Consider the following 13142-nt stretch of genomic DNA (forward strand, 5'->3'; position numbering starts at 1 on the left):
CGGAGGAGCCTGGTAGGCTGCAGTCCATGGGGTTGCTAACAGTCAGACAAAACTGAGTGACTTCACTTTCGCTTTTCCTTTCATGCACTGGAGAAGGAAATGGCAACCCACTCCAGTGTTCTTGCCTGGAGAATCCCAGGGACGGGGGAGCCTGGTGGGCTGGTGTCTGTGGGGTTGCACAGAGTCAGACACGACTGAAGCGACTTAGCAGCAGCAACAGCAGCAGCAATTACTATGTTTGTGTTTGCATGTTACTAACTATTAGATTCTAACTTATTTGGGACAATGACAATTTCTTTTTAGTTTCCTCAACACTTAATAAATTATCTGTTATACAGTAGGTGCTCAATAAGTGTGAGTAAAAGAAGGCAAGAAATTTCTGTATTCAGTGCCTTAGACAGGAGTAGGGGTGAATTTGGGGAGGGGTGATTTTTACTAAGAGATTGAAGAGCTAATATCTTCTAACTGGATACTCCTGGACCAAGCTTGAAGTTTTAGAAGTGTTGCGTATAACATGATGCACGAAGAAAGCAATACCTGCTTGGCCAGCTAGATGAGTGACAGTAACCTGATGATCAGCAAAGTGATAGACATTGTAGCTAGTTCACTTTCACATTTGTTGCTAATCGTATTTTACAATATGTTATATTCATTTCATATTGTTACTCTGCCAACTTACATCTCTGTTGGCCATTAGTTTTAGATGTTTTCTGAAAAAGTATTATACTCTGTTAATCCAAGGAAAGCATACATAGGAAAATACTTCCAGTTTTTAAAATTTATAACTGTTTGCACCTGCTCATCTATTTTTTTCTTAAATTGAGACCTTATTGCGGTTTACCTCCAGTAGCATGCCTCTCTATTGATTACATTGACCCATTTCCACAATTAAAAACAAATTCCAACCTTTGGTAAAATTGTTAACTGTATACACATAAATATAATTAGTCCAACAATTATCTATTAATTAGGGAAGTTCAGTTCAGACACTAAGTCATGTCTGACTCTTTGCAATGCCATGGACTACAGCATACTAGGCTGTACACTGAGTTGATGATGCCATCCAACCATCTCATCCTCTGTCACCCCTGCTCCTTCTGCCTTCAGTCTTCTCCAGCATCAGGGTCTTTTCCAGTGAGTAGTATGTTTGCATCAGGTGGACAAAGCATTGGAGTTTCAGCTTCAGCATCAGTCCTTCCAGTGAACACCCAGGACTGATCTCCCTTAGGATGGACTGGTTGGATCTCCTTGCAGTCCAAGGGATCCTCAAGAGTCTGCTCCAGCACCACAATTGAAAAGCATCAGTTCTTCAGTGCTCAGCTTGCTTTATTGTCCAACTCTCATATCCATACATGACTACTGGAAAAACCATAGGCTTGACTAGACGAACTTTGGTGGCAAAGTAATGTGTCTGCTTTTTGACATGCTATCTAGTTTGGTCATAACTTTTCTTCCAAGGAGTAAGCGTCTTTTAATTTCATGGCTGCAGTCACCATCTGCAGTGATTTTGGAGCCCCCCAAAATAAAGTCTGCCACTGTTTCCACTATTTCTCCATCTATTTGTCATGAAGTGATGGGACCAGATGCCATGATCTTTGTTTTCTGAATGTTGAGCTTTAAGCCAACTTTTTCACTCTCCTTTTTTACTTCCATCAAGAGGCTCTTTAGTTCTTATTCACTTTCTGCCATAAGGGTGGTGTCTTCTGCATATCTGAGGTTATTGATATTTCTCCCGGCAATGTTGATTCCAGTGTGTGCTTCATCCAGCCCAGCGTTCCTCGTGATGTACTCTGCATATAAGTTAAATAAGTAAGGTGACAATATACAGCCTTGGACATACTCCTTTTCCTATTTGGAACCAGTTTGTTGTTCCATGTCCAGTTCTAAATGTTGTGTCCTGACCTGCATATAGGTTTCTCAAGAGGCAGGTCAGATGGTCTGGTATTCCCATCTCTTTCAGAACTTTCCACAATTTATTGTGATCCACACATTCAAAGGCTTTGGCATAGTCACTAAAGCAGAAATAGATGTTTTTCTGGAACTCTCTTGCTTTTTTGATGATCCAGCGGATGTTGGCAATTTGATCTCTGGTTCCTCTGCCTTTTCTTAAACCAACTTGAACATCTGGAAGTTCAAGTTTCATGTACTGTTGAAGCCTGGCTGGGAAGATTTTTAGCATTACTTTGCTACCGTGTGAGATCAGTGCAATTGTGTGGTAGTTTAAATATTTTTTGGGATTGGAATGAAAACTGACCTTTTCCAGTCCTGTGGCCGCTGCTGAGTTTTCCAAATTTGCTGGCATATTGAGTGCAATTGAGCAGTAGTTTGAGCATTATTTGGCATTGCCTTTGTTAGTATTGCCACTTTCTTATATAGTGGATTAAGGAAAGAGAAATGTTAGTTTTTGACTTGATCAACTAGGTGGTCAAGGTGTGGTGGATAGTGATCAACTGGGTGTGGGTGGATAGTGATGTTATTAAGGTGTGGAATACTAGAGAGGGAATAAATTTGGAATGGGATATATGAAATGAAGAGATTTTTTTCAGAGAGAACAGATTTGTTCAGTGGAAAGGACTTCAGTTTTTACTAATTGTTACTCTGATTAATAAAGAAATTTCTTTCCATTTTTGAGTGATATGTGATAGGCCAACACACATTAGTATATTGAATGAGATTCCTGCTTTTGTTTTTGAAGCTATGCATAAACCCATTGGATGGAGATAAATCAAATTGTTAATAATGTCTGCTGAAGGTGACTAAAGTCAAAGACCTATCAGATTAAAACTGTGAAAGACCTAGCATACATTGTGTGTAATTATATGTACTTAGCTACTTGGTAAACCATGCTGAAATATATGTGAGTTGGTAAATTATGCTGAAATATATGATGACATTAAAGTCTATAATTCTGTCTTATTTAAAAGCTTTACATTAATTATTCTCTGTTATTTCTTGTACTTTACTTGAGCAGGTCTCAATGTCTTACACTTGGAGAGAGGAATGAAAAAGTTTAACATGTTTTACAGACAATTTTTATTGTCCATTGACTTTGATTAATGTAGCTGCAAAGACTCTTCTCTTTTTTTATTTGACCCTAATTAAATGTGCGTTAATGACCAGAGAAGCCTGGAGTTCTGCAGAGAGTAGGACACAACTGAATGACTGATCAACAACAGATAAGACTTACAGTGGAGTACTGTATGGTACTCAGCAAATCCTTGTTTTGTTTGTGACCCCAGGACTTAGGTGAAGTGACTTGTAATACTTAAGTATCTAAATTTAAGTATTTGCTTCACTTAAGTTGTCAGGGTAATTAGCTGCTAATATTTATCTATGTTCTGGTTTAGTGTCATACTGTCAATTAATTTGTCAGTTAGTCTTATATTGTAAATAGTTACTTGAAACCAAGCCAAAAATAAAATTGATATATCTTTTCTTAGTTTTTTTTTAAATTTGAAAACTGATTGATAAGTTAAAAAGGTAATACAATCAACATCCAGAAGTAGACTTTTGAAAAAAGTATTTCAGAATAATTTGGAGGTGTCATGCATTTCTTGAATACTCTGACATCTGTCTACTAAGAACAAGAACATTATCCTATATAACTGTAATGCAGTTACCATGGTCAGGATGTGTAATATTGAATATAGAGTTGATCCTCTTTACTTACAGATTCTATGTTTGCAAATTTACAAACTCATTAAATTTATTTTTACCCTTCCATGTCAATAACTTTCAGTGCTTTTCTGGTCATTGATGGCCATTCACATGTACAGAGTGGCAAAAAATTTGAATTGCGTAACTCATACATCAGTATACATGTTCTCAGATGAGATCAAACAAGGTGCTGCTTGATACTTCTTGTTTCACATTGAATACTGTAAGCATACTGCATCCTTTTTGTGATATATTGAACATCACTCATTTTGCATTTTTTTGCTTTTTGTTGGTGACTTCAATGGTTAAAAGGGTCCCCAGTTATCTTGCTGAGTACCGTCTAGTCTTCCTAGGTATAAGAAACCTGGAATATACTTTATAGAGAAAATATGTTAGATGAGCTTCATCTGTTACTGTTTTTGTCCAGTTGCTCAGTCGTGTCCAACTCTGTGACCCCATGGACTGCAGCCTGCCAGGCTCACCTGTTCTTCATTATCTCCCGTAATTCTCTCAGATTCATGTTCATTGAGTCAGTGACACTATCTCATCCTCTGCCTCCCCCTTTTCTTTTTGCCTTCAGTCTTTCTCAGCATCAAGTTCTTTTCTAATAACTCATTTCTTCACATCAAGTGGCTAAAGTATTGTAGTTTCACCTTCGGCATCAGTCCTTCTAAAGAATATTTAGATATGAATTATAGTACTCTTTGCCCTAAGTTCATTGTTAATGAATCAACATTATGTATTAAATAAAGTGTCTTTAAACAAACACATACAACAGAGTTATTTATTGATTTGTTGATGAAAAGTTTGTGACCAGAGCCTCACAGAAACCTAACCCTGTACGTCCATAGGAGAAGTTGCTAATGGATATAGCACGTGCTAAGGCAGTGTTAGGGCTTCCTTGGTGGCTCAGTGGTAAAGAATCCACATGCCAGTTCAGGATATGTTCGATAACTGGGTTGGAAAGATCCCTTGGAGAAGGAAATGGCAGCCCACTCCAGTATTTTGCCTGGGAAATCCCTTGGACAGAGGAGCCCAATGGGCTATAGTCCATGGAGTCACAAAAGAGTCAGACACAACTTATTGATTAAAAACAGTGTAATCTTAGTGGTGACTTTATAGAACACAACTACCAGTAGTAATGAGAATTGCCTGTATGCTATATATATAATATATATGATTTTGTACTGTCAACTAAAAAAATGCACATCCTAAATGTTGAGAATTGTGTTTTATTCAGTGGACATACTGAGGACTTAAGCTAGGGAGACAGCCTCTCAGATAGCTCTGAAGGGCTGTTCTGAAGAGGTAAAGGGGAGCCAGGATAAGTATAAAAGTCTCTGCAAAAGAAAAAAACAACTCACAAAACTCCAGGTAATCAGAACATCAAAAGATTAATGCTAATTTAAAAAAACCCAAACATCTCAGGTTAATAAATTTAGGAAGATAAATTTTTTCTTTTCTTGGGGAAGATAATGGAATCTGGGCTTAATGAAATTGCTCCTTTGTCCTGTCCCTTAACTATCTAAGGTTCTTTTTTTCTCCATCCTGAATCCCCTCAGGGTACACCACTGGGGGTGTCTGCAGAGACTGATGGCTTGATGACTGGCAGCCTATTTATCGCTGTTCTAAGTTCCCCTCAGGGTTAACCATTTGGGGTGACTGCAGTGACTGTTGAATGTAACATCCTCTCTTTAGTGTTATGCAGGCATATCCTAGTATATGCCTGCCATATCTATAGTATACATAGTATCTGTAGTATGTTATATAGCTTCCCTTATATCTCAATTGGGAAAGAATCTGCCTGCAGTGCAGGAGACCCAGGCTTGATTCCTGCATTGGGAAGATCCCCTGGAGAAGGAAATGGCAACCCACTCCAGTATTCTTGCCTGGACAATCCCATGGACAGAGGAGCCTGGCAGGCTATAGTCCATGGGGTCACAAGAGTTGGACACAACTTAATGACTAAACCAGCATATTATATATATATTACCATGTATCTATAGTATATTACATATATCCACACATAGTACATGTACATATATACCTGTATATATTCAAATTTTCCCATTTGTTTCAGTAATGTTCTTTAGCACTGCCTTGCGTCTCTTAATCCAGCCCCCAATGCAGCATCACACATTTCATTTAGTTGTCATATTTCCTTTGTCTGCTGTAGAATAGTTCATGCAACTTCTTCTTCTTTCATGACATTGATACGTTGTTTTTATTGTTATATTGACTATCAAGTCATTTCCTAGAATGTCCCTCCATTTGGATTTGTCTGATTGTTTCTTCATGAGTTGATTAAAAGTAAACATTTTTGCTAAGAATTCTCTATGGATGATGTTGTGGTACATGATATTAATTTGTTCCGACTGGTGATGTTAAATTCGATCTTTCCATTGTGAGGGTATATTTACCTTTTGTGATTTTATCTAAGGAGTAGTGTGTTGAGATTGTGTAAATACTCTTTTTCATAGCTATCTTTCATAAAGTGGTTTCAATATTCATTGATTCTTGCCTTAATCAGTTGTTACAATGTCATTACAAATAGTGTTTTTTAATTCTATCATTTCTTCCACATTTACTAATTGACTTTATTTGGTAAATATGAACATTTCCTCAAATTGCTCCAGTTTGTTCAGTAAAACATTTTTTGTTGTTGTTCTTTTATTTATTTAAAAAAATTTTATTGGAGTATAGTTGATTTACAGTAGTATGTTAGTTTTGTTCAGTAAGACATTTAAAGTGAACTAAAGAAACTTTGTGTTTCTGTTTTGACATACTCTCCCTTTTTTTCAAGCATATTTTAAAATACAAAACCACAACAGATACTTCCATTGTGCTAAATCTCCATTGTATATACATTGTCGGGATGTACTGGAATTTATTCAGCCAGTCTCCTGTGTTTTGTTTGCTATCGTGAATGACTCAGTAAATAACTGCTTTTTTTTTTATATATATATTGTTGGATGTATATACCTTCAGAGTAAATTCTTAGAAATAGACTTGTCTGATCAAAGAGTTAATGCATATGTAGTTTTGTGAGGGGTTGCTAAGTTCCTTTGTATTGGTCTCGCACCATTTAGCATCCCACCAGAATAAAGAGCCTGTGTCCCCCTCCCCACCACACTCACTCATACAGTATGCTGTCAAGCTTTTGAATTTTTGCTAATCTAAAAAGTGAAAATCAGTGATCTCAATGTAGTTTCAGTTTGCATTTCCTATATGAACTTGATGCTTTTTCAAAATTTTAAGGCCCATTTATTTATCTTTGGACTATATTCAGATCTTTTGCCCTTTTTTTTCCCTCTCAATTTTTAAGCACTGTAAGGGGATTTGGTCTTTTATCTGCTATGTATGTTACAAATATTGCAATGTTTATTTTAAACCATACTTCTGTCACAGGAATTCTGATCTTTTAAATTATTAAGGATTTAGGTGTAGGAACTTCTGTACCATTTTATTGCTTTACTTTTATGATTCTTTGAGATTCAGTTTGTTTTTATTTTTTCATCCTGAAAGGGAATGACTTAATAATCATTTAGGAAACAATTTCAAAAGTCAATCAAGATAGTCTTTTCATATTTACTATGAGTTTATGAATGAGTCATGTATACCAAATAGGTAGAAATACACATATTTAATTTGCAAGGCACTGTTGTAAAACCCGTTTGTGTGCCTGATGCACAATGAGGCCAGACAAACCAAAATTTTAGAATTTGGAGCAGAGCAAGGTTTATTGCAAGGATCATGCAAGAAGAACAGGTAGGCTCCTGCTTAAGAGACCCAAACTCCCCATGGTTTTCAGGGAAGAAATTTTTACAAGCAGAATTTGGGGGGAGGGCTGCCAGGTGTGTAACCCCCCCTGATTGGCTGGTGGTGAGGTAACATTGTTCTAGGAATCTCCAGCCTGTGGTCCAGATGCTCAGCCTAAAGTTACCATCCTCCTTCTGGCTAGGGGCCTTAAGTTCTTGTAGAACTCAGAAAAGTATATCAAACGGTTATGCACAACCCCTTCTACTCCCCTGCAAAGAACCAGAACCCATTCTACATTTCCTGTCTTCTAATTAGTAACTGAATCTGCCTTTTGGAACTCAGGGAAGGTCTGGGAGGCTGAAAGCCGTTTTCCTACAAACAAGAGACTGAAGACACTGAAAGACGTTTATGCCTGGGATGGCCTCACAGGTTCCTGCTTGGTCTCAGTCCCATTTTCTTTGATCCTCCTCAGTCATGAGAGAAACAGATATTGGAGTAGACAGGAAATAAAATTTGGATAGAGAAGTTAATCATAAACTCTGCAGAGGAACTTAGTTTTAGGGGGACTCTGTTTCAGCACTATTCCTGTTGATATACTTAATCTTCTTTACATCTCAGAGGGAAATAAAATATGTGAGATTCCGATTTTTTTTCTTCTAATTATAATATTGGGTTAGCCAAAAAGTTCATTTGGGATTTTCCATGTTACACAAAAACTTGAAGAAACTTTTTAGCCAACCCAATAGCTTGGAATCAAATGATAATTTTTCATTTGAGCTGAGAGTGTTAGTGAGAATTTATTCCTGGCTAGGATTATATTAAGTTTGAATTTGAATGCTTCTTTTTAGGAAATAATAAATTGCTAAAAATTACTCTTAGTAATTTAGTAATTAGTAATAAATTTACTCTTTAGTAATAAATTACTAAAAACTCCTCTCTGTGTTTTAGGTTTTGACAACAATTCGTTCAGGGCATCGAGCAAATATATTTAGTGCAAAGTTCTTACCATGCACAAATGATAAGCAGATTGTATCCTGCTCTGGAGATGGAGTAATATTTTATACCAATGTTGAGCAAGATGCAGAAACTAACAGACAGTGCCAATTTACATGCCATTATGGAACTACCTATGAGGTACAGTATTACTATGATTTATCTATATGAGATATATATATGTGTGTGTGTGTGTGTATGTGTTTTGTGTAAGTGTGTATGTATGTGTAGATAAATGTGTGTATGTACATACTCATGCATAAATAAGTAAAGTTATTATTGACAAAATGTCTAGATTTCAGTTTTTGAGAAACTGTACCTTGATAGGCTTGTGAATAAAGTTAAGGAATAAGATGTGAATAATAGTAATGGGGTTTGTAATTCCTTGAGCAACTATAAGGAAACAGATATCAGACTTTAAAGATGCTTCTTTATTGTGCTATAGGGCTCTATACTAGGCTTTAATCTCATTACCACTTTCTCACTGTTTTATATGAAGTCATTGCTGGCGTGGTTATCAAAATGTCAGAAGAGATGCTAGTACACTTAAACAAAGGAATCTGATTCCTAAAGGTTATTAATAAGCTCAAGCCCTGAGCTGAATTAAAATGAGGTGAAATGAAGCTGAGACTCAGTTATATTGCTTTGGTTCAGAAAAACTGCTTACTCTTCAGAAAGCTCTTTTGTAATCTTGTCATTTCATTTTCTTTGTATCAAATGATTCATTGTTTTCTCATATGGTGCTGACATGGTATATTTTTTTCATTACTTGAATTTCAGTTCTTCTGTACCCTCATGTTATGATACATCCTTACAAAAATAGTATTCTGTAGCTGGATTTTTTTTAATCTATTTCTCACAAATTTGACTTTTAACTGGAGATTTCAGTCAATTTATGTTTATTGTGAGTGCTGATATATTTGGATTATTTATATATCTTATTATAAGTTTTTTATTTGAAAATATTTTCTGTTATGGTTTCCCCATCCTCTTTTTGACATCCTTTTGAATTTCTTGAAAGTTTGCCTTTGGCCCATTTTGTTTCTGCTATTGCAAGGAAGATAGACATTCGTATTTTACAAGAGTAGTTGACAAAGTCTAAAGTCAATAAGTACCTTTGCCTTTCTCCTGAGTGTATACCTTAGCTCATTATAATCTTTCCATCCCTTGTCTAATTTTATATGCTTATATTGTTCACAGTGTAGGTATAGTCTATCTTCTTCTGAATCAAAAATATTATAATTGTTTTATTAGTATTTACTATTATTATTAGATTTACCTACATTTTTGCTTGTACTTTTGCCTTTTCTGTTACAGGTTTTCTGTGTGGGGTCATTTGGTACCTAAAGCACATTTTTTTTTTTATTATTATACAGTTTTTTTTTTAATGTATCAAATATAAGGTGCAAAGTGAAAAACAAATGTTTTTGAAGCTAGGAGAGTAAGTATGCTATTCCTAGTCAGATACAAGCTTAGTTATCACACACATACACAAATCAAAAATGACATGAAACAGGAAAAACTGAAGAACTTCTTTTGCTTTCAGAAAACAGCGAAGAAACCGAAGACAGTTCTTTTTAGAAATTCAGAAAAAAATTTTTTTTCATAGTAGCTAACATGCCTTCTTTAGGCATTAAGATACTTTATTCTGCTTGTAACCTTAATGCATCAATATTTTTACTCTTTATGAAAATCAAGTCTCCCAGTAAAAATGATATTTTACCACACTAATCTTTCAGTTTCATCACTAAAAATGTAGTTATACACAACAATTTTCAGCCTCTTGGAACACTCTGCATGATGGAATTTAGTCATTGGAATGACTGATTTCTCAGAAAAGCAGCATTGCCTCAACTGTGGTATGATTTCGTAGTCAGTATTCTCGTTTTCTAGTAAAGATCTCATAAGCAGGAGCACTGGGCTCCTTGTGAATTCATCGATCAAGAAAACATTTCTGAGCAGCTTCTGAGCAAACATTTCTTAACAGGTTGATCACAGATCTGGAGTCTTCACTCTTCTTAATGGCACTGCCAGCACAACTGTGTTAGCTCCTGCCTCTGCACGTTTATGGATGGTGTCTGGGCCTACTCCACCGTCAACCTCAGTGTCCAGAGACAGGAACTGGGTCCTCAACCAGTGAACCTTTGGCATCATACCTTTCATGAGTTTCTGCCCTACAAGCCCGTGTTTCGCTGTCATAACCAAGGCCATATCTATCTGATTGATTAGCCCATGGTGTCAAATACTCAACTGTAGTTCCTGGTTTGATAGCAAGGCCAGCCTTCATTCCATTCTCTTGAATGTCTTTGGTCAAAGCTCCTGGGTTGTCAGTAGCCTCCAGATGAAAGGTATGTTGATTGGCTCCTGCTACAGCCATCGGTTTTTACCCACTGTTCTGGTCTGGACACCATCATGTGCATGTCAAAGGAAGGGTCTGGGCCTAGCTGCTTTTGGAGGCGTTCTACCACAGGGTGACCAAAGGTGATGTTGGGAACAAAATGCCCATCTATTACATCCAGGTGCAGATAATAAGCCTCAGAGTCCAACACCTGGAGGTACTCGGCCCCTAAACTGGCCAGGTCACTGTTGTGGATGCACTGGCTAATTTTGCAGCCAGATGCCATTGTGCTAGTGCTCCAGAGCTAAAGTACATTCTTTACCAGTTCCTTTAAGTCAGAATTTGCAGATATAAAACAATTTTAGTCCTATTTTCCTTTTATATCATTCACTTCTTCCCTTTTCATCCTTTTCTAGAAAATACCTTTTTTATGTCAGCTCTTCAGAGGTAGTTTTACTAGATACAGGCTTCTAGTTTGACAGTTACTCTATTTCAGGTGATATTCCACTGTATTCTGACTTTACTTTTGAAGTTGAGCAGTCAATCAACAGTTTAATTGTGATACCTTTGTATTTAAGTTATCTCTCCCTTGACTGAATTTAATTCTGTTTTTCTTTGTGTTTTTTTTTTTGTTTTTCCTTCATTGATGTCACAACAGTGTATCGAGGTATGGATTTCCTTTTGATTTTTCTTGGAATTTATATGTTTTCTTAGTCTGAAAAATTGGAATCTTGAAAAATGAGGGAAATTTATAGATAATAAGTTTTTAGTTCTTTACCATTCTCTGTATTTTTTTTATTCTGGAATTCTGCTTAGATATATGTTAAGACCTTCTTATTCCATCTAGCATTAAACTTTTTTCTCCCATTGAAGTACAAAACATAAAGGAAAAGTACAAAACACTGAGTACGTCTCAGTAAATTATCACAAAGTGAATTTGTTCATGTAACAGCCACAAAGATCAAGAAATATAAGGCATTAAGGACTCCCCCGAAGCTGCTTTATCCTGATTTCCATCATCTTATTTTTCTAACCACTTTAGTTTTTTTGTTTTTGAACATTATATGCAGTGAGTCATATTAAATGGTCTTTTGTTTATTTTTAAATTTGATATCGTTTGCTGAACAGAATCTTACCTTACATTTGTGGAACTCATCCATGTTGGGTACCACTATATTGTGTTTATTTTCACTGCTTTTTAGTGTTTTGATTGTGTGAATAAACCACAGCTGATGGATCTGTTCTACTGCTGATGAAAATTTTAAATTTGATTTCCAATTTGAAGAACATACTTTACATGACTTTCAGTATATTTATGTTTAGAAGTAAACTTTTTCTGTCATAGGATATGTATTTGTTTATTTTAGAGATAGTGCCAAGTACTTTTCCAAAGTGTAACAGCGTACGTCCCCACCAATAGCATATAATAAGAATTCCTTTTGCTCCTCATCTTTGCCAACAGTAAATATGGTTAATCTCTAATTTTAAACAGGCTTATTTAAATGCCTTTTACTGTTGTTACTGCTGAGGTTACTGCATAGATTATTGGTTATTTAGATATACTGTTTTGTTAAGTGCCTATTCAGAATTCTTTCCTAATCTTTCTATTGGGTTCTCCATTTTATTTCATTATTACTGTTGATTTATTGGAATTTCTTTTATCTTCAGCATGTGAAACTATGTCTTCTAACTCTGTGGTTGTATTTTCACTCTCCTGATTGTATCTTTTCATGAACAAAAGTTCTCTGTGTAGTCTAATGTATTGGTCTTTTTCAAAAAAAATCGTACCTGCTTTCTGTATCCTGCTCAAAAAAATCTTTTCCTTTCTGAACGTCATGGAGATGTTCTTCTGTTTTAGATTCTCTTTTAGAAAGATTATTGTTTTGTCTTTTGTGTTTAGATTTTGATTTGCTCTTGTTCAGTTGCTAAGTCCTGTCTGACTCTTTGTGACCTCATGGACAGCAGTACACCAGGCTTGTCTGTCCTTCACTATCTTCCAGAGTTTTCTCAAAATCACTATTTCCTAAATTTTCTCAAATGGACCCCTGTCCATTGATTCGGTGATGCTATATAACCATCTCATCCTCTGCCACCCCCTTCTCATCTTGCCTTCAATCTTTCCCAGCATCAGGATGTTTTCCAGTGAGTCTGCTCTTCAGGTGGCCAAAGTATTATAGCTTCAGCTCCAGCATCATTTCTTCCAGTGAATATTCAGGACTGATTTCCTTTAGGACTGACTGGTTTGATCTCCTTGCATCCCAAAGGACTCTCAGAAGTCTTCTGCAGCACCACCATAAAGTACTCAGCATTCAATTCTTTGGTGCTCAACCTTCTTTAGGATCCAACTCTCACATCCATATATGACTCCTGGAAAAACCATATTTTTGATTATATG

At 36.1% G+C, this 13142-nt stretch overlaps 1 protein-coding gene and 1 pseudogene across 4 annotated transcripts in view; one reads left to right on the forward strand and one right to left on the reverse strand.

Moving 5' to 3' along the window:
- The window catches only part of DCAF6 (DDB1 and CUL4 associated factor 6), a 182504-nt gene that overhangs the window by 59423 nt on the left and 109939 nt on the right, over positions 1 to 13142 (forward strand). For all 4 annotated transcript variants that reach the window (XM_061120187.1, XM_061120188.1, XM_061120189.1 and 1 more), the window contains one exon: positions 8365 to 8550. In XM_061120187.1, the coding sequence (XP_060976170.1) occupies positions 8365 to 8550 (186 nt within the window). The remainder of the gene's footprint in view (positions 1 to 8364; positions 8551 to 13142) is intronic.
- Positions 9892 to 11826, reverse strand: LOC133040041 (ribulose-phosphate 3-epimerase-like; annotated as a pseudogene).

This window comes from Dama dama, chromosome 20 (genome assembly GCF_033118175.1).
Source record: "Dama dama isolate Ldn47 chromosome 20, ASM3311817v1, whole genome shotgun sequence".
NCBI lineage: Eukaryota > Metazoa > Chordata > Mammalia > Artiodactyla > Cervidae > Dama > Dama dama.